Here is a 27,343-nt window from a genome sequence, read left to right as displayed (position 1 = left end):
GGATCAACATCTCCACAAAAAATCCTTCCCTGGCCTAAAGTTATGGCACTGCTTTTTTACACACCAGATATTACAAAGGTAATATCTGCATTTGCTCTGTATTTGCCAATAGAAAAGCCATCCAAAGAATCCACCTGAACTTCCTGAAGACAGCCACATGCCAAACAGCAAACCGATCCTCCCCTATAGAGCCAAAACTCGAATCTAGTATTCTAGATAAAAGAAAACCCTACAATTTTAAACTTAATCATCACATTTTATCTTTTGTCCTCACCAATACATATTTGTGAGGGCCTTTTGCTATCTTGATGAGTTAAGTGTGAAGTTTCCCTGATGGGATACATTTAAAATTAAAATCAAAAGCATGAATCACCAAGTGTAGTGTTGCAGAGCTGTCTTCTTATTTTTCAGTTGGATTCCCAGGTTTGGCAAATGCTGGGCTCACACAGCAGAATGTTGGAAGGGAAAGTCAAGGGCATTCCTGTTTTAGCCCTTCAGTGACAGGGAAATTCAGTCCTGTACATTTGGGGAGAAGGTTATCAAAGGCACATGCACAAAAACAAAGCCCAGTTTGATCCCACAGTTGTCCAGATGTCAGAATTTTGTAGAAACTCATGTAAATGATCAATTAAACAGAGATCCACCTACTCTCTGTGAGATTTACTAGAAATAGACTGTTCTCTGTTTCATAAAGTAGTCATGGGACTATTCAGAGCAAAGTTTGCTAAGCCAAAGCTGCAGAGGCAGGGAACAAGTTGATAGAGTTTAGAATTAGCAGTGATATAGAGCTCTTGTATTCATTACAGGATAATTCTTAAAATCCGATGTCCACTTTGATTGTAATCCCTCTAAATTCAACATAAAACTAAATAATCTCCAGAATAGACTTACTACATTGCTAATGAACATTAGAAATTGTAACTGGGGGGAAAAAAGAAACAATCAAAAAGATCATTATGAAACCTCTCATATAGAATTCCTAATAATAAATTAAAAAGTTCTTTACAAGAGGCAAAGGGGGAGAGCCTTATCAGAGGAAAAAAAGAAAGTCACAGATTCTCAATATTCTTCTTAAGACAGAAGCAAATATCAAACCTGAAGCCTCTGGTCCTTTGCTTTGAAATCCAATTTTAAAACATGCAATCGTCTGAATAAACACACTACAGAACAATACACATCTAATTTACCTGCTCACAACTGGTGTGAGAAGAAATTTTGTCTAATTCAACACAGTCTGGCTGTATGTCCATGATACCAGGTCATGTTTGACCAACCTGATCTCCTTTTATGATCAGGTGACCCACCTGGTGGATGCAGGGAAGGCTGTGGATGTTGTCTGTTTGGATTTCAGCAAAGCCTTTGACACTGTCTCCCCCAGCACACTCCTGGATAAGCTGGCAGCCCGTGGCTTGGACAGGAGCACTCTGTGCAGTGGTGAATGATGCTGCATCCAGCTGGCGGCCAGGCACCAGTGGTGTTCCTCAGGGGTCTGTGCTGGGGCCAGCTCTGTTCAATATTTTAATTGATGATATGAATGTGGTTATTGAATCTTTCATTAGCAAATTTGCAGATGACACCAAGCTGGGAGCGTGTGTCGATCTGTTGGAAGGTAGGATGGCTCAGCAGAGAGATCTGGAACAGTTGGACAGATGGGAAGAGTCTAACAAGATGAAGTTTAGTAAGTCCAAGTGCTGAGTCCTGCGTTTTAGCCACAATAACCCTCTGCAGTCTTATAGGCTGGGGGCGGTGTGTCTGGACAGCGCCCAGGAGGAAAGGGACCTGGGGGTGCTGGTGACAGCCAGGAACATGAGCCAGGGTGTCCCCAGGTGGCCAAGAGGGCCAATGGCATCCTGGCCTGGATCAGGAATGGTGTGGCCAGCAGGAGCAGGGAGGTCATTCTGCCCCTGTGCTCGGCACTGGTGAGGTCACAGCTCGAGTGCTGTGTCCAGCTCTGTCCCCTCAGTTTAGGGTGGACATTGAGTGCTGTGTCCAGCTCTGTCCCCTCAGTTCAGGGTGGACATTGAGTGCTGTGTCCAGCTCTGTCCCCTCAGTTTAGGGTGGACATTGAGTGCTGTGTCCAGCTCTGGCCCCTCAGTTTGGGATGGACATTGAGTGCTGTGTCCAGCTCTGGCCCCTCAGTTTGGGATGGACATTGAGTGCTGTGTCCAGCTCTGTCCCCTCAGTTTAGGATGGACACTGAGTGCTGTGTCCAGCTCTGTCCCCTCAGTTTAGGGTGGACATTGAGATGCTTGAGCGTGTCCAGAGGAGACAACAAGGCTGGTGAGGGGCTGGGAATACAAACCCTGTGAGGAATGGCTGAGGGAGCTGGGGTTGTTTATCCTGGAGAAAAGGAGACTCAGAGGTGACCTCATCACTCTCTACATCTTCCTGAAGGGTGGTTGTGGACAGCTGCGGATAGTCTTTTTCTCCAGGCAGCAACTGACAGAACGAGAGGACACAGTCTCAGGCTGTGCCAAGGGAAATATAAGTTGGATATTAGGAAAAAGTTTTTCATGGAAAGAGTGATAAAGTACTGGAATAGTCTGCCAGGGGAGGTGGTGGAGTCACCATCTCTGGATGTGTCTAAAAAATGACTGGATGTGGCACTTGGTGCCATGATGTAGTTGAGGTGTTAGGGCATGGGTTGGACTTGATGATCTTGAAGGTCTCTTCCAGCCTGGGCATTCAGTGATTCTGTGACACCAGAGCTCACAAGTCCCACCATCACAGTAAATGTACACAACGATGGGGTACAAACAATTTCCTGTTCAAAAATGCTGGAGATACTGGTTCTTCCACCCCAGGTGGAGGATGCAGCCCACTCTGGGTTGGAAGTGAGTGACCACTGTCTGTCTCCACTGTCCTTCTGTCTACCCGAGTCCATGTCACAGAATTACAGGATGCACTGAGTTGGAAAGAGCCCATCAGGATCATCCAGCTCCTACAGTAAAGAGTCAAAACCCAGTTACCTCCAGGCTTCAAATATAATTATTTTTCTTACAAACCATTAGGCTTTAATATGCACTCAGAATCTGCAAAGTTGGAAGGGCCCCACAAGGATCAAAGTCCAAATCTTGCCCTGCACAGCACCATCCCCAAGAGTCCCCCCATGCCCAGGAGTATTGTCCAGATGTGCCAGGATGGTGTTCAGGAAAATAAAAAAAAAATCAACTCAAACCTGTCTAACAAAACACAACTTAGGTGAATAAATAAACCACCAAAGGCTTTCCTTTATGCCCCAGTATCTTGCTTTCTTTTAAAGTTAAAAGTGTGAAATTACACAGATTATTGGGGAAGAGGGAATAAGGTGAATGTGGGTGACACAAAATTACAAGAGGGAGAGGATTTTGTAGGGGATTTCCTTCCCCTCCCTGAACAAGATTTTTTCCTTTCTTTAATTGTTACGTATGTGGAGCTGCAGCCCACGACAGTGACCTTCCCCTGCTCTTCTGCTGCTGTCTCCAGTTTGTCCTTCCAAGGGCTGAGGGCACCGGGGACCAAAGCCCGGGGCCATCGTTCAGAGGTGCTGGCAGAGAAAGAACCGCGTTTGATGACTCATTTTATGGCAAATAAATGAATACATGTAAACTTCAGCCTGTCGCACCTGCTCTTTTCCCACTTCATTTTCCCATCACCTCAGGCGACACATGAACTTACAGACGGTGGTTTTTTTTTTTTTTTTTTTTTTTTTTTTTTTTTTTTTCCCCAGCCTGTGCTTCAACCGGCTGCATTTCTCAAGATATTTCTCAAGATGCCTTTATCCAAACGAACCCCAGCCCGACTCCCACCCGAGCACCTGCAGCTCTGACAGAGGACGCGGGAGGTGCTGAGCCCTGTGGAGAGCTCGCCCCGTTACCGCCTCTCTGCGGCCCGGCAGGATCCGTCCGAGGGTTAAAACCAAGGGCAGGATCCATCCGAGGGTTAAAACCGCACAAATAGCCCCCAAAAGTCGATTTTCCAGCCCGCTATCTCCCTCTAGTGCCGCGGCGCGCGGCCATGGCGCCATCTTGGGCGGCCTTTCCCTCTCCCACACTGCCCTCTGCAGCTCCATCGCGAGCCGGGGACAAAAACCGTAAAATAATGTAATATGATATAAAGAGTCCTTACTTATATTAGTAGGGGGTCCTTCCCCTCAGGACGGAATGCTCAAGGCAGACCCACGTTGTTCCCCGATACACCAACACCTCACAGGCCTGGCTGCCTCAGCGGCAGCGCAGAGTCTCTTGTGTGCCATCTCACAAGAATATCTCATTTTCTTCTGCAAAAGAGCTGCATTTAGGTGGTATCAAACTGCACTAAAGATGCTCCACCAGTTCCTGCAAGCACTTCAGTATCAGCCATGTTTTGGGCCAGTATGGGCCAGGTGCCTCAGAGAGCAGGGCTGGCCCACACAGGCACCGACACCTGCCGGTCTTGGCTGTATTTTGTTAAAGAGATTCTTCAAAGCCACAGATTAGTACATTAATGTAGTATTCAGTGATGTATTTACTGCTGCAAAGCTCCAGATGCTCTGTAAGCCTCAATAATACAGTTAAGTGGGAAAATGAGTCATTTAAAACCATAATGGCTATCATAGCATGACTCTGCTGACAACAAGCCCCAGCAATAATGCTGTGAGGTGGATAAGGATCTGTTTGCTGGGGCTGCCAGTCACAGAATCAGTCACAGAATCACAGAATCACACAGTCACATAGTCACAGAATCACAAAATCACAGAATCGACTAGGTTAGAAAAGACCTCTGAGATCATCGAGTCCAACCTATGAGTTGACACCACCTTGTCACCCAGACCATGGCACTGAGTCACATCCAGTCTTTTCTTAAACACTTCCAGGGATGGTGACACCACCACCTCTCTGGTCAGGCTCTTCTAGTGCCCAATCACTCTTTCTGTGGGGCTCTGCCTTGGGGACAGGTGCTGCCACTGGGACCCCCCCAGTATTGGGGTGTTGAGGCACCCCTGCCCTCTCTGGGGTGTGTGGCTGTGAACCCCCAGCTCCTCAGCCCACTGCAGCTCAGATCACAGAAAATGCTGTCCTTACCCTGCTGCTGTGCTTCCCAGATGAGCAGCACTGCTCCCTAGGTTCCGGCTGTGAGGAGGCTGAGCTCAGTTCTCCTCCATGCAGCCCCGAGTTTCCACAGCAATGCCCTGGGACCAGGTGGAGACTGGCTCCTCTCGGACACCCAGCTGGGACCCTGCGGACACAGCCAGGCCCAGTACTTGCTGTGGGCAGTGAGGGTGGTGTGAGGAGGGAGAAGAAGGCTCCACCAGCTCCTCTCCTCTGGCCAGACAGCAGCCAGAGCCATGTGGGCCGTGTTTCTCTGCTCCTCAGGCCACACATCCCTTGGGAGAGTCAGGAGAGCAGCACCAGTGAAGGGCTGGCTCTCCACTCATGTGGCAAGGGCACTGAGGGCAGAAAGGAAAAACCAGGGCCAAGCTTTCTGCTGGTATGATGCAGACAGCTCTGGTGATTTTCAATAAACCGTTTTAATCTATGTCCTTAGAAAACCTGGCATTAATTTCTTTCCCCATGTCCAAATGAAGCAATTCTCTTGCTTAGTCTTTGGCTACTCCTTTCAAAAGCCAGGTAATGGGAGAAACAAACAGGTGTGCTGAGACTTTAAGGAGGTCATAGAACAGCATCATAAAATCTCCTGAGTTGGAAGGGATCCACAAGGATCATTGAGTTCAACTCCTTTGAGCTGACATACACTAACTCATTCTGTATCTCTATTTGCTATAGAGACACATCTTTTATTCCCTTAACACAAGCAATGTGGTTTGTTTCTGGACTGTAGCACCATCCAATTACACCCAACTCTCCAAAATACCCCTACTGAGCTGAATTCTCTGGGCGCAGACCACTTCCAATCCCTTGTATTAAATGTGGCAAAGTAAGGCCACTCCTTAGTCAGCCTGGGCAGCGTCTGCCACCGCACCGCTGGGATTTCTGTCGCTTACGCAGGGGAACAGGAGAGCTCCTCACAGAGCAAACTCTCATAAAAATAATTTACAGCTACATTCACCTTGCCCACAGAACAGTAAAGCTGTCCCGACTACCAGCACAGCCTACACCTGTTTCAGGCTCTTTAACCACCCTCTTGTGGTACTGCTGAAGAACAACATCTTCTTCTAACAGGCTAAAATAAATCCAGTTCAGCTTCTCTGTTCTAGGATTAATGGAGACAAAACTTTCCTTTTGGCTGGCAATAACAGGACATTGCTTGATATCCCCTTTTTAACCAAATGAACTCCAAACACATAATGGTAAACCCAAATACACTGAGGCCCCAAAACAAGGACTACTGAAAATCCTTAGAAGTTTATATTTGCATTTTGAGTTGTATGTAAAAGAAAGCAAACAAACAAACAAACAAATCCAAGCTTTTGATGGTAACGGAATTTCTCCTGCATAAAACAAACCTCCACCACAACACTGATTCAATGGAAACTATTAAGGGCTTTGAAGATGCAAAGCACAAGATACATTTAATAAACATGTATTTGATAGGTAACATCTCTATGCAATGAGCTGATCCAATTCTTAATTATCTTGTCTTGAAACAAAAATGATTGTCCTGGGGGTGGATGGCTCAGTTCCTAGGGAATAAATTCAAGTTTCTCAGTAGAGAAACATAAATTCAACCAAGAAAAATGCTGTCTCAGAGTGAGTTTTAGTGCTGAGCTATATGATCATCAAACAAGCCACATTAGGTGGTAAAATACAGCAAATCTGCCCTTAGTAACCAGAATGACCACAGGCCTTATCAGCTTGGTTCAATACTTGAGCTACTTATCAATAAATAGGTAAAACCCATTCCTGCAGAGCTAAGTTTATTAGTCTGAGATGCCACAAATTGTTAATATGGAAGGTTAACAGTACTTTCTAAAACTTAAAGAGCAACCCAGAAATTCCTCATCTCCTGCCACTCTTGACTGCAATTTGCTTGATTCAGGCTTTTTTCTGTTCTCCAGTGACTCGGGCAGTAACCCAATTGCCCTGGGTGACTCCTGAGATCACTCAGGCAGTAGTTGCCTGGTATTACACTGGTGACTCCGTGTTTGGGGTTCCCAGCAGCACTTTTCCTGTTTATAAAACAGGGATGATGCTGTACTGAAGTCTGTATTACCAGACCAGCAGAGGAAACATCAGATGGCAGCCAAAGAGATGTGTGAAATTGCAGGGTGGCACCAGGATTTTATACTCTGTTCCTTTCTGGATTGAGCTTTGTCCCTGGTATTGTACCGGATAGCACACGTGTATTTTGATGTCCATAAATACCTGTTGCTGTATGCAGCCTCACAGTGCACAAATGAAGAGGGGGATATATTTTATGACCAAGAAATATCTTTGTGCTAACACAATTTCAGTTGAAAGATACCAGGAAAAAGAAAGGGTGTGACTCCCAAGAGATGCCAGCTGGGAACTTCCACCTTGCCCACAGGCACAAACAGTCCAAGCCCCTCCAGCTGGAAACAGGGCACAGAGAGAACTGTCAGCCCTCACCTGCAGCTCTGGTTCTTCTCGGCTAACAAAAATGCTATGTTTTTTATACAGGTTTCCATGGCTAATTCACCAAAGCCTTCAGTTCTGGTATGACTAAAAGAATTTTTGCATTTTCGCTGCACTGGACAATGCTCAGTTGCCCCAGTCAGGGCACCAATCATGGTTCAGTCAAAGTAAAAGACAGACAGTGTCCCAAAGAGCTCCAAATAAGGAATGGTTAGGATCGGGTTTTCACATGTGCAGGAAGGATCTGATAGGAGATCAGCAGGGCAGGAGGCAGCCCCACCACTCCTTTGCATGAGTTAGAGGCCAGCCTCATCCAGAGTTGAGGCAGAGACACACTCCAAAGGCAATTCTGACTCTGTAAAGCTGGGATCCTGCTCCAAATCACCTTCTGAAGACAAGTATGGGTATACCCCAAAGCTGGCAGGTGGAGTCCAAAGAAGTAGGTTGGTTTATCCACGTGGGACTTAAGCCACCATGGCAATAACAAAACCCTGTGTAACTGGAGTTTTTGGTCTGTGTTTGAACCACTGCTCACTCTTCTTCCTTGCCAGAAACCAAGCAGCGGGCCAAGGAGCTCCTCTGAAAGTGCGACACCACTGCTCTTGGTCCATGCCCCAGTGCCTTTCAGCAGTCACCTGCGCTTGTGAAGCTGTAATTAAGAGTTCAAATCAGCAAGAACTGTGCTAAACATTTCCTCAACGAGGCACAACCACAGCAAATGAAAATACTTGCAGTAAAATCCTTCCTAACCTCCATCTATCTTCCAGTCCAGCAAGGACTACGGTTTTCATGAGCTCCTACAGACAAAGGTAGAAAGGAACAAGAATGTACAGTATGTCTTTTGGAAAATCTGCAGTGTTCATTGCTGTCTCTGGGTAAGATTTAGCTGTCCTAGGCCATGAAAGAGGACAGGACTGGCTAAGAGGGCAGCAGTAAGGTATGAAAAGCAGAAAACCAGGCTGGAGCTAAGTCTCAGTAAGGAAAACCAAAGATCAAAACATAGGAAGTTAAAGGAGAAGGGACCAAGCATGGCATAAAATGAACAACGCACTGGGAAACAAATGTTAGGACTGTTTACAAAGATTCCTTTCCTATACACTGTATTTGGCATCTCAGGTGGTGATAGGAAGCTGCTAAGTGGAAAATTAATTGGATTTCTGGAAGGTGGGACTTTAAAACCTAAAGCAAAGTCCTGGTTGCTATAAGCACACTGAGGGTTTTCTACAATCAAAATCTCACACAACCTACAGAATTAATACTTTTATGACTAATTTCATTCCCACAGATGGTATCTGGTGTGGTCTTTAAATGAAAATTCATTTCTTAAACACAAGTGAATTCAAAAATAGAAGATTTAAGACAAACGTCCTGAATGCAAAACCCTTCAAAAAAAAGATCAAATTGTCTATACCTGCAAGCTAACATCTCTGTATCAAATTTCTGAAAAGCAGTGAATGCACCTGAAGAAGTTTAAAAGCACTAAAAATCTTGTTTCATCTCTTGCTACACCTTTCAGGCATATTCCTCGGAGCATCACCAGTACAAGAAGACTTGACACACGGATCTTCGAAGGCATGGAGCACTTAAATTGGATTGAATTCAAAGGGACTGAAATGCCTCGATGCTTTCTGGGACTCTGGGAGTGAGGGCTCATTGGCTTAATTGGGAATTAAGGCCCATCAAGAAGAGTTTGCTCAGCACCTGGGAGGACAAGGATCATAGTCTGGACAATCAAGACCGCATTTCTTCCCCCTGAAGACGATGCCAGAGCTGTCAGGCTTCTCTAACAAGGATGAGATGAGCCTGGAAGATGATGGTCTCAATCAGACCCTGTCTCGAGGGGCCTCTCTCACTTGCTCCAGTAGTTACATCCTTCTGTGGCCATCCAGACCTGCCTTCCTTCAGTAACTCAGGTTTTTAATGATGTGCATCCAGCAGGCCAAGATTATGGTCTAATTAAAATTTAATCCAACTAGATTGTTACTATATTTTAAAGAATCTGGACAAGCCAAGGATCTCCTTTTTTGTTTCTTTTTCCCTGATTGTTCTAACAATTTCAATAAGATGGCTTATTAAAGTTGCCATTTTCTTTACATTTTTAACAGCTACTCCTTCTGAACAAAACCCCACTGTTGGGAAAAAGGACTTCCTCCCCATAGCAACGATGGGGTACTGCACACAAAGAAGCACCTAGCAGTTTAGTTCACATTTTTTAATAACATGGCACAATTTACATTACACAAGTCTTCGCTGAGGAGGAAACATGCTGAAGATTGAGAGCCGCTTCACTTTTCTGTTCACATAGGATCTAGAAAGGACTTTATTACATACAGGATAAACAGCAAAAAGGTTTGTATATAACAATCTCTTTACAATACTGAAAGCTACCACTACGGTTCCAGTGTACATATTCCTCAGGGGTGGGACTTTTTTGTATTTTTCCTTTTGTTTGTAAAAAAAGAAAAAAAAAAGAAAAAAGAAAAAAAAAAAGAAAAAAGAAAAAGAAACACCGCACAACATCTGGAGTTCACAAAAATCTGAAGCTCACAACTAAACCTTCAGTTGACTACTAAAATAGATCTCTGATCATTAGAAACAACTGTTTGTAGTTAACTTTTTTCTTTTTTTTCCTTTTTTTTTTGCCAAAACAGGGTAACAACTTCAGATAGCACTTTAATACACTAGAAGACCAATGGAACTAATTTTATTTCATACATATATTTTACAGTCCAGTAGACAAGATATTGAATTCTTTCTGATAAAGTCATATTCTCTCCAAATATTTAGACAAGAAACTTAACGCATTATAAAAAAGTGTGTTATGAAAAGACAGATTTCAGAAGATTGATGCATATTTTTAAAAAGGACCATGTTCTTCAGGTTATTTCATGTCTTCTATGATTAGGGAACAACAAGGCTGACCTGTTAACTATTCACAGACTTTATTACCAACTGAAATACAATAAATTCCATTATGAAATCTGCAACGGAGTTAATTAATTAAATTACTGATCCACAGTGAAAACATATCCATCATTTAGAAAAGTATTCGCTTTCTTGTAGGATTTGTTTCAATGTAGCTAAAAATCACTTAACACAGAAAAAATGTGTGTACAGGTAAAAATGACACACTGGCAATAAAACCAGACATGAATGGCTATAAGCAGATGTTCTTCCCAAAAGAAATTTGACATGTTAAGTGACAAAAGTTCTGGAATAACTCCAGCATTTGATTATCACTGTTTAACCCAAATTAATATGACTGAAAACCAATCTGCCGTGACTCCGTATCAGTGATCACAGAGCACTAAACCCTGACACCATCCAAGGGACACACAAGCTACAGTGACCTCAGCAGCCTGATGCAAGGGTTCACACAGAAAACTACACCTCTGAAGGGCTTTTTCTTCATCAAAACAAGAGAAATAGAATTCCATTATAAATGAGCTTGTTCAGGGAAAATATGACTTTAATTATGTTGTGTGTTGAAAAGGCTCCTTTGAGTTATAAAGGCTTTTGTGAAAAGCCTTAAAATTCATTGCATAGTTGAAGGGGTTTAGCTGTCTATAACAATATAAGTAACACAGCATAAGCAGACTGTGTTGATCAATATTAAGTTTGCAAATAGCACAGTTTAAGAAGTATTAATGTATTATGTTACTTAATTTTATCTATTTACATTTGTACAAAGTAAAGCTTTCATCTTACCCTTTTTGCATATATGAACCATTAATCCATGAAGCAATCTTTTTACATAAATATCTACAATTGACTTCACTTCTGGTTTGAAAGAGCTTTGTAGGGTTGACATTGGTGGTGGCTTATTTCTAGTCAAATCACTCAGATTGATGTCTTGTTCTTCAGTTCAAATTTTGAAAACTTTAAACTAGAAATAAAATAGAGTAGGAGACACGAGGAACATATGGACTTGGCTAAAAGATCTGGAAAATTTCAACATATAATATACAAAAAAAATCATTTCAAAATCTTTGCACTCAGGTCTATACATATTGTACAGTGGGTCACATCCCCAGTCTGTATCAATGACTAGTAACAATGTCTTTACGTTATGTTCATTTACAAGGTTTTTGTCCCTCTTGCTCTGCTTTTCATTGAGTCTCGCTCTCTTATCGAGCCTCGATGTCCTTGAGGGTGTGAGAGGGAGGCCTCTCTCTCATCTCTGTGGACAGAGGAGTAGTCCTTCTGGGAGAGCCGGGCCGAGGGCCCAGTGTAGAGATAAGAGGCGGAGGGGCACTGAGAGCTGCTGTGGGGGGAGTTTTATTGAGGAGGCCGTTCTGGTGTCCCGTGGGGGGACTGACGCGGGGGTAGTGCATGCTGGGCAGCCCTGGCGTGAGGAGGCTGGGGTGGGGCAGGTGCCCGTCCAGGGCGGCGGGGTGCACCGAGTGCAGGCGCGCGTGCTCGTAGTCCTCGCGGAGCATGTGCAGCCGCTCCCGCTCGTCCAGGTGGGTGCCCCTCTCGTGCTCCCGGCGCGGGTCCACCGACAGAGGGTGGTGGTGGTGGTGGTGGTGGTTGTAGTCGTGAGGTTCCCGATCCCTGAATGACCTGTCTGCTTCGTACAACCTTGGCGTAGAGAGGCGATGGAGAGGGTCGTTTCTTAACAAAAAGTCTCTGCCCAGGGGGTCTCTCCGATGAATATCCAGCTCCCTGTAGGGATCTCTCAAGGGATCTCTCATTGGATCCCAGTGGAAAGAAGGATAGGGGAAACGTTCTCCACCAGGAATCGGGCTAATTCCCATAAAAGGGGTCATCATGCGAGTCCTGTCCAGACCACTGATGCTGTTCATGTGATGTATACCAGTCACACCGACAGTCATGGGCATCGACACTAGAGGACTTGGATGGACATTGGATGTGGATATAGGTGGTGGCTGATCAGATGATCTATGAGTCTGAGGTCCCTCAGGTTGAACATCATGGTCTTCCTTTCGCTCTTCCTTCACCTTGACTTCGTTGCTTTTCTTCGGGTTATCATACGCTGGCTCGTTCTTCCTGTCGGCCTCACGGTTGGAAGTGCTGTTAGGCCGGGTGCTCTCCACAACGGGGGGCCTGGCATAGGGGGAAGGAACCCTGGGCATTTGCTTAGACTCCTCCACCACTCGGCTTTCATGGCTCAGGCCTTCTTTCTCCAAAACATAGTTGTCCTTCACCTTGTGCTCTTCAACGTTAATTTCCTTCCGAGATTCGGAGTGATCCCTCTCTCGTTCTTTGGGTTTCTCTTTTTCTCGAACCTCGGGATTCAGATGGCTCCTGATCTGCTCACTTGAGCTGCGATTATGTCCGAGGGAGTTTACTGGATGAATAGGTGCTGGCGAAGGATGGCTGGAGTGTCTTTTCTCAATGCTCTCCCTACAAGAAAGAGAAGTGTGAAATGAAGGCATGAGAAGCTCTGCAAAGAAAACAAAGCATCAGAGTGCCTGGCTTTCTACTCGTGGCTTAGCAGAGAGCTGGTGACGTGCACCAGTAAATGCACTCTGCCTCTGGCACACCCAAAACTCCAGAAGAACATCTCATCTCTAAACTTGGCCTATTCTGTTATCTCATCTCAGCAGCAGCAGACCTCCAAAGCTGCTCTGTGAAGAAGTGACTGAGATCTCAAACAGTCCACAGAAGGCTCCCATGGGAATCTAGCTCTAGGACATGTATTTCAAAGACAGCGGTCTTAAATGTTTGCAAAGAAGAGAGAGAAAAGTAGAAACATGCTCATTTTATCCAAAAAGTGAGGCAATTAAATCCAACTTACATGGTTAATAGTATTCTACCTACTTCTTCTATTAAGAATATATTTGGGAAAATAGATTACTAGTTTTTCAAATGACTTTTCAAAACATTTTCAGACTTTGTACACTACTAATTTCTGTCCTCTATTCTCTTCAAATGTCTAGCTTTTCAATTTACTTCTCACAATTCAATTTACTTCAGACTGAGACAAAATCCTTTCAAGTACCACCAGTACTGATGGTGCCAACCCAGCTCTCTGACAGGATGGCACTGCCCTGAGTGTGCAGTGACCCTCAGTGCAAGTGTTTAACAGAGCTGCCCATCACACAGATTATGTGCTGACCTCCTCAGCAGACATTAGTCTGCTCTGTCCATCCATCCTTCAGACTGGCTCTGAAAACATCATGTTTGGAGTCAGCTGCTCCTCAGATGACCAACCCTTCCCATTTCTAGGTTAAAACAAGCTGAGCGGGACACAGCCAATGCTATCAAGTCAGAAAATACTGTGAATTCATTCCATCTTTCAAACCTAGTTCTGGTGCACAAAAGATTGGGGAATTATTGTCTGGCAGTGAACAAAACTCTAAATATGGAAATGGGTTCCATAACAATTATTTTCAGGAAGTAGTGTTGACCAGGAGTTATGGGCAATGCTAAGTGAAAAAGCTCTTGCATTTTAAAGTAATCAAATTCATAACCTAATCCCTCAGTTCCAATGATTTTAACCTCTTAGTAATTTCAATTGACCTCTGAGTTGGAGTCTCTCCATAAAGACAGCTCCACATATTCAGTGCTGGACACTTGCTATTTGCTAAGCCTGGGAATTCTGTTCCATGTGGGATGAGGGACAATGTGCTGTTAAAAGCAAAAGTTATTTATGGCCAGAAACTAAAACACAAGAAGTTCCACCTCGACATAAGAAAGGATTTCTTTCCACTGAGGGTGGCAGAGCACTGGAACAGGATGCCCGGGGAGGTCTCTCTGAAGACAAAACCCACCTGGCACATTCCTGTGTCACCTGCCCTGGCCCTGCCTTGGCAGGGGGTTGGAGTGGTTGATCTCCAGAGGTCCCTTCCAACTCCAACTATTCTGGGATTCTGTGGAAAGCAGTGAGGCCTCCCCTGAGCTCCAGCTGTCTCTCCAGGTGCCGGTGTCACCTGAAGGCTGGGACACGCCAGCAGGTGACACTCTGGGCCAAGATGAGCAGTATGGGCTGCTGAAGGGTGACTCCAAGGTGAACACTTGCTCCTTCACCTGGACAATTTCTGTCACCTACTTTTTTTGCTGAACTGTGTAAGATTTGTACCTCTAGGTACTTTTGGACAGTGAAGCTGCAGCAAATGCAGAAAAAATGCCTGGGAGAAGGAAATTCTCATTCTAATGTCACCAGGTGCATCTTTCACTGTGTCTAGACTGAACTGTTGAAACTGTCATTCCATGGGCCATGTCTGAGAGACCTCCAAAGTCCAGAATGTGACTTCTGGAAAACACTTGGAAGACAGAGCATCTGATACCAGCCCTGCCTCGTCTGCACTGCCCGGCACTTCACTGCTTGGGATCAGATGCTGCCTTCATTCAGTGGGACCTGAACAGTCTGGGAATGGCAGCCTGGCTCTAATTTCCCTCCACTTTCTTTCCACCAAGAGTTGAGGCATTTGATTTAACAGCTTCCAGATCTGGACACAGGGAGACCAAGTCAAGGCCTTCCAGTGAAGGATTCTCAACATGAAGGTTCAATTCTTTTACTTTGCTAGGAAAACACTGGCTTGTGGGCTCTGCAATACCTAATCTTTTATTTATTTTGCTCATGGGACTAGTTCAGAGGGTACCCTTATTTGTTTTATTTCCCTAGGAAAGCTCCTTCAGTCCTTTTGCTGCTATTTAATCAATTTTCCATATAACTGATGTACTTTAAATGACGTACAAAATTCAGAGGAAATAACAGATGTTTTCTGTAATTAAGGAGAAATATATGTGCAACCAAAATGACAAATTCCTTCTGCCAATGTCATGGTATTCAATGACAGCGTTGGTAACATCTCAAGAGGCTCCTGATTATCCAGCTCATTTAAGTGAACTGCACGCAGTCCAGTGGACAGAGAAGGAATAACTTTTTAATCCTCAAATTTGTCAAGAGCTCCTTAGGTTGTTAATATGAGAACAGCTCTAACCCACTGCCTTCACAAAGAAGAAATTTAAAATTACATTATCCAATGAACCAAGTAAGAGAAGTTCTAAGGCTGTGTGCTACACTGAAATATACTGAATTTCTTATGCAAGGTGTATGCCTCATAAATGTTGACTGAAAGATAAACAGATTCTTGGTTGGTTTGGTGTGATTGCTCTAGGATTGCAGACTCTTAAATGCCAGTATGATTATACTGCAAGTGTTCAGTGACATCTCTTAAACAAAATACCGCTGAGAAGGAACAAATCTTGCTTTTCACATTTGCTGTTTTTACTGATTTTTTTTTTCCCTAATGTTGGGCTGGAATAAAAGAGTCTTAAAAAAACCCCTCTCCACAACTGCAGTCAATCACAGAATCCCAGAATACCCTGAGCAATGTTCCAGGTGCAAGTGGGGCTCTGCAGCGTCACCCCCAGCCAGGAAAGAGTCACTGCTGCAGTTCTGGACTCTCTGGGCTGTCTCCAGGGATTCACCTCTCTCAGTCTGGCTGGGAGGGGCTGTTGTGCACAGGCCACGCAGCTGGATCCAAGAGGAACCACCAGGGATCTCCACCCCATCCAACACCGACCTTAGGTGGGGAGTGCCAAGCTCAGAGAGACCTTTCCACGGCAGGCAGGAGTTGAGGTCAATCGTTTTGGCTACCTGGGCCATTTCTGGCTTGATAAGGTTAGGCCCTTGATGACCAGGGTCAAATCAAACCCCTGGTTGTGATTCCCAGCTCTTCCTGCTTGGGCAAATTAATTTCAAATAGGTAACAGAGCTTGCGACCTCAGCTAGAAAGCGCTGTGCTCGCCCCACTGTGCTACTGAATGTTAAGGGAGAGGGGAGGGAGGCTCTCAACTCCTCAGACCTTCTCTCCTTGGGGAGGACAGCTCTGGGAAGGGATTCTCAGCCTCTCCTCAAACAGGCCACAGCGGGAACATGCTGCAAAGTGCAATGTCCCAGCCCACAGAGCCAGGCACACAGCAGCGCTGCGAGGGTGAAACCAGGACTGCACTCTCTGCAAGCTGGAATTGTGCACAGGTACGAGGGATGGATGACGCTTACTGCTAAGCTCTCCGATTATTGCAAAGATGTATGTTCTGAGCTATGATACCGAGTTCAGGAAATGCCAAAGCAAGTTGCAAGGAATGTTTTCATTAAGGGATTTTCTTCAGCAGAACACTTCATGAGAAAACAACAAAACAGCAACCAAAATAATCACATCATTCTACAGATTACCCACATCATAGTAACTGAAATGCTTTGCCATTCAAGCCAGTAAAGTTACTCACATGCTTAAGCCTTTTGCAGGACAGAAAACCCAATTTGTAATGGCAACTTCTTCTGAAGCATTAACATCAGACATGAAAATAATGAAGCTATGCTACCAAACAGAAAATATTCCAAATGGAAAATGTAGGTGAAAAGATCTGTAGTTTGCCTTTCTTTTAGAACAACGTAGAAAAGCTTATATGTAGTTTTAGAATATCTAATGTGTTAGCATAACTTCTTTTAGAAAAGGCTGCTAATGCGTATCTTTGGGTTAGTGACAGAGAAGTCAGAAAAGCACATCTCCTAAATATTCTTTTAGGCTAAAATATCAGAAACAAATAGCCATTATGTAGTAAAGTAATGTGCAAACTTAACAGGAAAGCCATCAAGCCACAACTGAAAAAGCTGAAATCAGCCTCTCTACATTTTTCAAGGAAGGCATGACACTTGCTGAATGGCAAATTCTTAGAAATTTGGTACGTCAATGTTAGGAATTGTTACTGCGTTAACTGAATAATGGGAACAGTCCTGACAAAAAAAATAAATATGACCAGGTTTTACTTTCCATTAACCCTTCCCAGCCTGGACATGTGAGCATGCAAGTCCATGTAAAACACTGAATAAAAGCTGTGTGGGAAGGTGTGTTAACAGCAGTGCAAGTGTAGGGGCTTCTTTGAGGGAAAATAATGTGCTTTTCATGAACTGCATGCTCTGAAGCTTGCTGTGGTTTTGGCACGTGACATTCCTGGTGCATTTTAGTGTTCTCATCTCACACCTATAGCACTGGGCCCTCTGGCCAGGCTGTTTCCTGAGGAGGGAGGAAGTGTTACTTGTTTTGCAGACAAAGTCTGATTTACAATGTTATTTAAGTATTGAAGGTGCAGATGAGCATCTGATGGACTTCAGAATCCTGACAGAATCTGTCAGGCACTATCTCCACATTAACCCTTCAAGAGACCTACGACAACACGACCCGCTAGGTAACAGTGGGTGGGTCTGATTCTATTCCCACTCGACACTGCCTCAACTGTTCTCCAGCAAAGCTCCTTCAGGTGAAGCGTGCAGAAGAAGCCTCGTGGAGGGGAACACCTGAGCTGGGAACCTGCCTCTTCTGCGGTGCCACCCTGGGGACAGCTCCAGGTGTGCCTCTGGTGAAGCTCTGCGTTCACAACGTGCCAGGCTGGGGAGGGTTAAAAGCGGAACGGAGCCCCAAGCTTTGAACTAGACAATTCTTGGAAGTGTTCTTTCGTACCTTTCTTTGTCATCTTTACTAACAGATGAGTCTCGTTTATCTACATCTCTATCTCTGTCATGAGCTGCAGCAGATGAACTGCGCTCCAGCTCTCCTGGCTTCAGCCAGGGCGGAGGGGTCGGGAACGAAGGAGGAGTTCGGTGCAGTCGGTTCCAGGGCTCGTGAGGGTTGCTAAAGCTCTGCATACTGGGGCCATCCTTGTGGCCGAACATTGAGTTGGGTGCTGAAATGGTGAAGTGGAAAACAAAAAGGTTTAAGAAAAAGGTATGCTCTAGTGAAGGTACTTACCAAAACAACTTTTACAGCACTCAGAGTTAAAATGAATACATATTATTGGGAGCTGGAAAAGGAAAGGAAATTAACAGAGATTCATTAGAGGGTCTCATTCCTAAAAATGGGCAGGCATCTGACAGCTCTTTTAATTGGAAAGGGAAATGCTGTAGATAAAATTGACAAGGGATGAAGGAGTAAGATAAAAGTGACAACGATCCTTATTTCAAATGTTCTGGAGACATCAGGAAATGACCGTTATAGGGACTATAAATAATGGAATTGGTTGCATTTGATCCAGAACCAAAATAAAATGTGACCAAAATCATGCCGGATTTGAAGTATGAAGAAAGAGAGTGACTTTTAAAAGGATGATTTTCTGTGACTGGCTAGATTTAGAGAAATGTTGATGATCCTGGACTAATAAATGCAGGTTAGTGATCTTTTCCAGGCACGTGGCCTGTTTTACCGGTAAGAAAGGAAAAAAATAAAGTCTCCATCCACAGCTCCCTAGCTGCACACATTATTTACTTCTGAACATGCAATAAAACTGTGGGAGATTTCACAAACACTCAAACCTATTTGAAAAACCCTATTTTTTCTTTTTTTAATGAACAATGTAATGGTGACATTTAGCACTAGGTTGAACCCAAGCTATTAAGTAATTAACAGAAAACGATTTACTGACAACTGGAAAAGGTTGCTTTCCAAATTCCCATCTCTTAGTGGTAGGTGATGTAACCAACCAGCAGAAAAGAGAGCACAGAGTCCCCTCAGAGGCCCTGCAGGGCAGGCAGGGCCACGGCCCAGGTACTCACTGACTGTGGGGTTCCCGAGCCCCCCGAAGGCGTTGCTGCCCACGGCGGTGAGGCCGCTGAACGACGCCGGCCGGTTGAAGGGCTCTGCAAACCAACACAAACAGCTGAAAGCCCCTGCGGCTGCCACTTCCCATCCAGCACCGCTGTGGCATCCTCCTGCACCCCAGCTGCGCCCAGCAGTGCTGGAACAGCGTCCCCCCCACACACAGCGGGGTCCTGAGGGGCTGGGACACAAAACACTGGCTTTGTTCCTGGCCATTCCCGTGGGATCATCTACTAAAAAACTCCCTCTTAAAGAAAATTCAGATGTTAAAATGGATATAATACTTCATTTGAAATGTGCAAACATCTCCAGTTTGACTTCCTTTTATTTCCTTCCTCAGAAAATGTCCCTTGCTAGGGACAACTCTAGCAGCTTTGCTCCAAACACCTTCAGGCCATGTCTCCTAAACCAGATCCAAATAAAATGTCCTGTTCCACTGATACCTCATGCTGGCCTGAGCATTCTGTGGTTCCCTTGGTGTTTACTGCTAACACTACACAAAACAATAGTATGGACTGAAAAATGCTGGAACAATTTTTTTTTAGTTAATGCATACAGGCAACAGGAAAATCACATAAAAGCAAGTTCTCACTTTATTTTGGAGCAGTCTAACAATGTTGATGAAGTCACTTTTGATAAATACCAGCACAGAGAAAAAAGGAGCTCAAAGCCAGCATTTTCCATAGACAGCAAAGTGCAGAATGATAAACCTGCATTGTCTGTTTGCTCTACTAGCTTGGTGACCCTCCCAAATCCTTCCCCATGCAAAATAAAATGCCAATTTAAAGTCTTGGATGCTCCCGTAAGGAGCAGATCACCTTATTAAAAAAGCAATTAGAAGGAAGTAACAACATCTGGCAACCTGGGCGGTTCTGGTTTTAAACGTGTATTCGCTAATTTTCACTAACTGACACATTAAGCCAGATCACAAGATTTTAAAGCTGTATTTCCTATTCACATTAATGGAAAAACAGATATCTAAGTAGGAGTTAGGAAAAGAAATCTCTGTCATCCAAAGCCCTGCCTTTAAGGCATTTTTTGGACTGGTTTAAGCATAACTCCAAGGAAACCCAGCCAGTCCTGTCCCTCTGCTCCTCTAAAGTCCATAAGTATTTCAAAACACAGTCAGTGACACTTTTCTGTGTATTCAGAACTTCCACCCCGGTAAAGACTAAAATTAGACTGCTAAAATGTGCCATTTGCAAAGGTTAATAAGCAGAATACTCCGAATGTCTCCACACAGGAAGATTTCTCAGGGGTCAGTGTCTGAGCTGTACTCCCCACGAGCTGAGAGGACGTACCTAAGTGAGCAGCTGGGTTGAGGAAGTTGCTGTGGTGGGGTGGTGGGCCAAAAGGGGTCCCGGCTGGATGCCCCCCACCTGCCAAAACAAAGCAAAAGGGGTCAATTCCCAGCCAAGGCTCAGAGAGGGGCTCGCTGTGCTCTGGGCTGTCCCTTCTTTAACAGCTCACGTGAGCTGACACTGCTGCGCCCTGCACAGGCTCCTATGCAAAGAGCAGCTGCTTTTCCAAACAGAAATGCCCAGTTAGAGGATAAGGGATGCAGGGGAATGAATGTTTCAGGTCAGAAACAAAAAGGAAATGCATGTGAATTACAGCTTATTTCCAACATCTCATCTCCATGATGCATCAGACATCACTCTGTGAGGAAATGTTCCTTCATTTAGTACCTGCGCAGTGTTCCAGCAGGTTGGGCTTTTTATAAAAAGCATACAGAATAATTTTTAAATATTTATCAAATAGACTAATAGCCCCTGGCATGTCTTGCAGGGAGTTCATAAGCCAAAGCATATGGGAACTTCATGGCAGGGGTGAGCGTTTTAATGAGCAAGGAGCAAGAAGGGCATTTCACTTTCAGTACTCACTGGCTGTGGAGAAGAGAGTTGAGGGCCGAGCCAGGTCATGGGGGTGGTGGATGGCTCCAAAAAGGCTGGGGCCTGGTGGCCTGCTCAGAAACTCTGGTTTCAGGCCAAAGTCCAGCTTGTGTGGATCAGACTGCATCTGTTTCTGAAATGGAAAACAGAACTTGGAAGAGACTGTCTGAAAAGGTAACAGCAAAAGGCACTTCCAGAATGATGTGGGTGGAGCAGTTCATTCATTCTGATGTTTTAATAAGAATATTGGGTTTTGGGACCCCAAGCACAAGTGCACGGCCAGTTTCCTGGAAGGGAGATCTAAGGCAAAGAGGGAAGAGCTCAGGCTCCTGCGTATTTCCTGCTAATTCCATCAGGGTTTTTGTATATGCTCATATCCACCCCTCCAGGGTGTTCAGCACAGAGCTGCCTTCAGCAACAAACACAAAATTCTCTGAAGAGGCCTCAGCCAGTTGCTGAGCTGTAAGGACAGATCTGTCCCACAATAATAAATGGGAATGTCAGCTTGGCCCTGGTCCCAGGTGGGTGGGGGTGTTGAAAGACCAGACATGGACACCAGAACCACTCATTTCCAAGGGAAAGCTGCCACCAAGAAATTCTGCATGCAAAGCATCCTCCAGTGCCCCTCAGGCTGCAAGGAGGGGCTGAGAGGAACCAGAGTGCAGAGCAGGAGTGGCTGAGTCCCACTCTGACAGCTCCCACTCCACGCTCAAAGGGCTGCATGTCTTTATTTACACGTGTTAGAGTCAGCAGCCTCCCTTTTGTGAGGGGAATTTGCTGAGGCAGCTGCACTGTGAGTGATAAGTGGATGAAGGATATGTTCTTTGTGCCACATCCTCATTTCAGTTGGTGCCTACTTCAGTGGTTTTATAGAATGAAGGAAGAAAACCAGATTCCCAATTACTTGTGCTGCCAGAACTCCCTAAATGCAGACTGCTGATTAATTGTGCAGGGCAGCTGAAAGGATTTACAAATGGGTAACATGGAACCAGGAAATCTTAACAGTAGTTCTGGAGCAGGCTATGCTTTATAAATCAGTATTTAACACTGTGCCAGCCCCAAGTACAGACAATTACAATGATATAAATATGCATATTAAAAAGTTATGTTCAAATTAATGTGCGTGCCTCGTAGCTGTTTTTCAAGTGCTAGAAACACGTCTGTGTAGTCATGAGAACAAAAAGAGAAAAAAAGGAGGAAGACGAAATAAAAAAGGGAAACAAAGGCATTATCTGTGTCTGGAGATAATGGCCTGCAAGAATACTGAAATGGCAAAGGTGGCCAAGTCAAGGTCACATCTTTTAAGGAAGTAACACTGAAGTGCTGTAACAGTTAAAAGGAGTTCAGAAAATATAAATGCCTCAGTTGAAGCCTGCGTGCCAGATTTTTATGCTGTGAACTCTTTTTATTCTTTTTTAACAACCAAGTTATAAACCCCTGACAGGCATTACTCAGAACACCAAAAGCTGGCTGAAGCTTTAATTGCGGCCATATGAATGGTGCTGCTCTAAATAATGAACAAATCCCCTGTCTGAAGAAGAACAGGAATACCATGGATGTGTTAAAAGATTTCCAAATGTGTTGGTTTACCTTACAATAGTACCAGGGAAATGGTCAGGTTTCCCTTCTCCCCAGCTGCTGTTCAGGAGAGCAGCCCCTCGATGCCAATGCTTCCTAACGTATTTCCAGAAAATGTGTAACACCTGAGCGTGGTGCCCACGAAAAATCAATGTAAATGTCTGCACTGCTCTTAGATCAGGCTGTAAGGCCTTTCCTAAAGGAGAGAAGCCCAATTATGGAGCATAAATCCTCCCCTGAGCAGTGGGCAGTGTGAGGAGAAGTGTAAATGTGCTCTGTGCCCTGAGCTGCTGAGCAGCCCTGTGGAATCCCCGGGGTGTGCAGAGGTTACCCAGGTCTTGCTGCAGAGGCACGGGCAGCCAAACAGCATCCACAGCTGCATGCAATTTTTCCTGAGGTCAGGAAGGTTGTGTTTTAAAGCTTCCTATCCTACCTGCTCCTTCAGTGCCTGCTGCTGCCCTCTGCAAGCAATTACTAGGCCAGATTGTTACTGGCAGCAGTCCTGTGGCACCACATGCAAACTGGAAATGAACCCACTGGATTCCCTGCTCTGTGGTCAGGCAGCACCCTACAGCTTGTGAAGAAGAAAAGGCACCTTCACAAGCATGGGAGTGAGTGTGAGGAGAAGGAGAAATTGTCCTGTGTGAGCCTTCAGGCAGAGATTCAGCCTTTGTGGTCACATGAGGAGGGGGGACACGGTTCCTGTGTACCCGGGGACACCCCAGCTCTCCTTACTGACCAGACACACTTCTCCGTTATTCTTGAAAATATCATCATGCACAGCCTCAAAAAGTCGAGCCACATCCTTTCATGTGCTTCTGAGCTGTATTCTTGCTTTTTTTTCACATGCAAGTTAAAAAAGTGTGAGGTAAAAGAAATGGCTGCATGAAAATGGCATTTACTGTGAGTTATAAATATACTGCTTTGACCTCTCTTTGAATATCAAATCAAGGAAGATTCAAAGGACATAGATAGCATGGGAATAATAATTTCATTTCAAGAAAATACCTTTTCAATAAAAAAAAAAAAAAAAAAAAAAAGACATATAACTCTCTAGGTCTATAATCTTGTCTTTTTTGATAATGGGAAGATGAATGAAGATCACTAGCAGGGGAAACATAAGGAAGCAGAGAAGAGAGATATGTCTGCTGCAGCAAATTAACCTGTCAACCTTGTTTAAAAGGGTTACTTTTAAACTCTATTAGCTGCAGGTTTTCATAGCTGTTCAACATCTTCATATTCTTATATCACTACCCTACACAGTTCAAGTGCATACACAGACTGCAAAGTGCTGAGGATTCCCGGGTAATTTTAGTTTCTAACACAAGCCATCGATTCCTGAAGTATGAGCAGTGAAGAACAGCAACCATTCCTGACTTACTGAAAAACTTTAGGGGCAACACAAGATTTTAAAGTGATGAGTACAGCAAAAATACCATAAAGGGAAGGAAACTTTCCCAGAGTCCATGTGCAATGGAAATTCAGTTACAGTAAGAATGGAAAACTGCCCATGGCCTTCACCCTTGAAGTCTCAAAGCTTGAAAAATAATTAAGACAGGACTTCCACCCCCTAACCTTCAGTGCAGTGAGGCAGTGTCTGATAACACAGCATGCCCTGAGAGGCTGTGCCTGCCTGGGCACCCGTGCACATCCAGGTGCCACCCTCCACCCATGAGGAGCTGTGAAGGAAAGCAGAGGGGAGCCAGTGCAGCCACACTGGGTAAAGCATACTAGGGACAGGAGAAATCTTCTGCACCCTCTCCTGCCCCTGAACATTAAGGGGAAGTGGATACACATGCCTATGGTCTCCAGAAAAAAATCCCACTTGATACATTTGTGTCCTCAGCCATAAATAAATGAATAAAAGCCGCTTGTAGCTCACCTCCATTTCACCCCTCCTAGCTACAGATATTGCTCAGGATCTCTACTGCTGTAGCTATTGCTCAGGATCTACTGTCCTGGCTCCAGCACATCCCAGACACTCTGCTGGGACTCTGCCTTTAGCTTTTCATCCTTACACCACTTCCCAGAAACGCCGCTTCTGCTCAATGTGTTACTTTACCAAGGCCCTGGCCATGGCACAGAAGTGCCCAGGTGAGAGCCAACCCCTCCTCTCTGATCTCTGCCCTGTGCCCTTCACCCCCAGTGCAGGCTGCCCAGGCACTGACCTTGACTTTCTGTTGGTGATGGTAGATCTGCCAGGCGATGTGAACGTGCATAGCACACCACTTGCCAGGTTTCTGGGGAAAAAAAACCAATAAATACAAGAATCAGTAACTTTCAAAAGCCTGTGATGCTTTATTCTATTTCTAGAAGAAAACAGACCTTGAGCCTGACTGGTTTGGTCTGGGGGATCCCCACACCAAGACAACTGAAAGCAAAGGGTTCCCTCTCCATCCTCCTGGAAAACCAGAAATGGAAAGTCTTGTCCCTTGCTAGGGAATTTATCTGGCTATCCATGAACGCTACAGTTGGACACACTCCCCTAATCCTCTGATGCCACTGGCTGAGAGTGCAGCTTGTGCTGCTAAGCTGTGAAGCTGTGTCCCAGTCAGCAGCTGCCCTGCACAGCTGGACTGTTCACAGCTGCACACTCAGGTCATTTCCACAAATGCTGGGATTGGCATTTCCACCAGAAGATGAAAATGGAAGCGCTTTAAAAGGTCACTCTGGTTTTCAAAATTCATCTGACTCCCTCATGTAATTGCTGGCCCATCCCTCTGGAACTTCAGCTCATAAATGTACTGAAAACACTGAAGGTCACTCAATTCTCTCTGTTTGGGGGGGTCTTTGCATGCTCCCTGTCCCCCCAGTCACAGGGAGGCAAGAACCAGAGTGCCTGTTAGGCCTCCTGTTGAGTTTGTACTCCATTTCCAGCACAGCGGGAAACTGTCTGAAAAAGACTCACTTGAGGAGATACTTTCTCCAGTTTTGTTACTTAGGGGTCTGTAGTTACCTACACAACTAATGACTCCTGCAGATTTAAATATGATCACAGAAATTTAACGAGTCTCCTTAAGCCACTCGTGAATTAAATGTTTCACAAACTATGGCACATGGGTCTGCCTTCTATTTCTAGCTGTGTATCGACCAATAATTAAATCATTAAAAAATAAACTCTATCTCACAGACATACCACCCTAAACTCAAGCTTTTTGCTAATTTGCAAAAAGTGGCTGTGTTAGTGATTTAGTAAGTTCCCTAAAGCAAAATCTAGATGTTTTTCTTGAATACGCTGAAAAGTCAACAAAAACCACTTTTGGATGAGTGATGGACTGGATCTTTACACGCCTATTTCTAAAATATTTTGTGTCTGAAGTGGATTGTCTGTCAACAGTGGACAGTGAGATAGCTGGGTGGGTACCACACTGAGTAACACTGAAAACACACAGTAAAATAATAAAGCAAACTCCTTCAGAGTGCAGTGAAATAACGGGGAATCACGCCAGCATCTCTAGGATGTGCCTCAGGAAACCATGATGGAAGGATCATCAATATTTAACCTCAAGTATTCACATGAGGGGCTGCATGAGAAGAGCAAAACTTCCAGCTGTGAAACTCTGCCTTGTCCTTGAGTGATCAGGAGCTGCAGGAGTGCCCGTGCTCTCCCCAAAAGCAGGGCAGAACTGCCCAGGTGACACTTGGCAGCTCTCATTTGGAATTATTCTGTGCTGCAACCTGGTGGGAGCGAGCCGAGCTTGACAAACGGGAGCACAGGAAGATTTCTTACCCTCAACATGGGCCTGAACGGATCTGTCAACTGTGAAGAAGAAATGACAGCTTGGTTACATGCCTGTCACTCAAACAATCGCTCTAATTAACAAATCTGTATTGCTTCATTAAGAGACAAAATTAAAATGTTAGAATTTTACTTTCAAATGAAGCCCTTTTGGATAATAATTAGCCCTGAGCCTCCATCTCCGTGCTGTCCCCTCCCCCTGGCTGTGGCACCTGAGTGGTGACGAGCAGCTCCACCAGGCTCTCACGGAGCTCTGGCCCCTGGCAGCAGCAGCAATTTGTTGATTTAATGCTGCAGAAATGGCTGGTTAACTGCACTGATGGAGGCACAGATGTGTCCTTTGGGCAAACTCCTGCTCTCATCTTTCAGAGCCCCTCAGCTCACGGCAAGGCTGGATAAGGGACAGGGCTCGATCCCACGGCGGGGCTGTGGTGGCTGGAACGGGGTGTCAGCCATGCCCTGTGCACCAGCAGTGTGTCACCCACCAGCCAAGGTCATGGCCTTGTGCCTCACGGCTGCCCGAGCTCTGCTCTGGCATAAATGGGCTTTGCCTTAATTATTTTCAGACTGAAACAGATGTTGGTAAACAGTGCCCATATAAAAACCCAATTTTCTCATTGTTATTTTTGATGTGGCCTGTTGGGGTTTTTTTTGGAGTAGATTATTTTCTTATTCCCCTTTTTTTTTGCTCATATTTCATCAATAAATGCTGGAAAATAATTCAATTTATTGGGTACCGCTCATTTGTTTTGGATTTTCTGTTCTGAAATGCAATACTAAAGGAGATTTATAGGTGCAGAAGGTACTTAGCAGACGCAGCGATGGCACAATGCATCATCTTGAAATAATCGAAACTCACTCCCAGTTGAAAGGGAACATAAAGCTAAATGACTTCCTGATGGGAGGCTCTGGTTATCCTTGCACTTAGATAAACAAACAGGAATGTGGCTCCTTTGGTTTAGAGCTCAGCCTCAGCTCCACTGCTGAGCAACCCAAAGCGCTGGAACTTGGCCCAACACAAAGACAACAGCTCTGGAAGTGCAGCCATGCCACAGC

At 44.9% G+C, this 27,343-nt stretch overlaps 1 protein-coding gene across 2 annotated transcripts in view; it reads right to left on the bottom strand.

Annotated features, from left to right (window-relative positions):
- Window positions 1-10,443: 10,443 nt before the first annotated feature.
- AUTS2 (activator of transcription and developmental regulator AUTS2) overlaps window positions 10,444-27,343 on the bottom strand; it is a 771,484-nt gene continuing 754,584 nt past the window's right edge. For both annotated transcript variants that reach the window (XM_040082301.2, XM_040082302.2), the window contains exons 13-19: window positions 26,279-26,308; window positions 24,717-24,788; window positions 20,962-21,103; window positions 20,380-20,457; window positions 19,036-19,119; window positions 17,948-18,170; window positions 10,444-12,881 (exon numbers count right to left, since the gene is read on the bottom strand). In XM_040082301.2, coding sequence (XP_039938235.1) covers window positions 11,642-12,881; window positions 17,948-18,170; window positions 19,036-19,119; window positions 20,380-20,457; window positions 20,962-21,103; window positions 24,717-24,788; window positions 26,279-26,308 — 1,869 coding nt within the window. In that variant the 3' untranslated portion in view covers window positions 10,444-11,641. The remainder of the gene's footprint in view (window positions 12,882-17,947; window positions 18,171-19,035; window positions 19,120-20,379; window positions 20,458-20,961; window positions 21,104-24,716; window positions 24,789-26,278; window positions 26,309-27,343) is intronic.

The sequence above is a fragment of the Hirundo rustica genome, chromosome 19, assembly GCF_015227805.2.
Source record: "Hirundo rustica isolate bHirRus1 chromosome 19, bHirRus1.pri.v3, whole genome shotgun sequence".
Taxonomy (NCBI): domain Eukaryota; kingdom Metazoa; phylum Chordata; class Aves; order Passeriformes; family Hirundinidae; genus Hirundo; species Hirundo rustica.
Note: the sequence above shows the minus strand (reverse complement) of the source record. Positions and strands in the feature narration are given on the sequence as shown.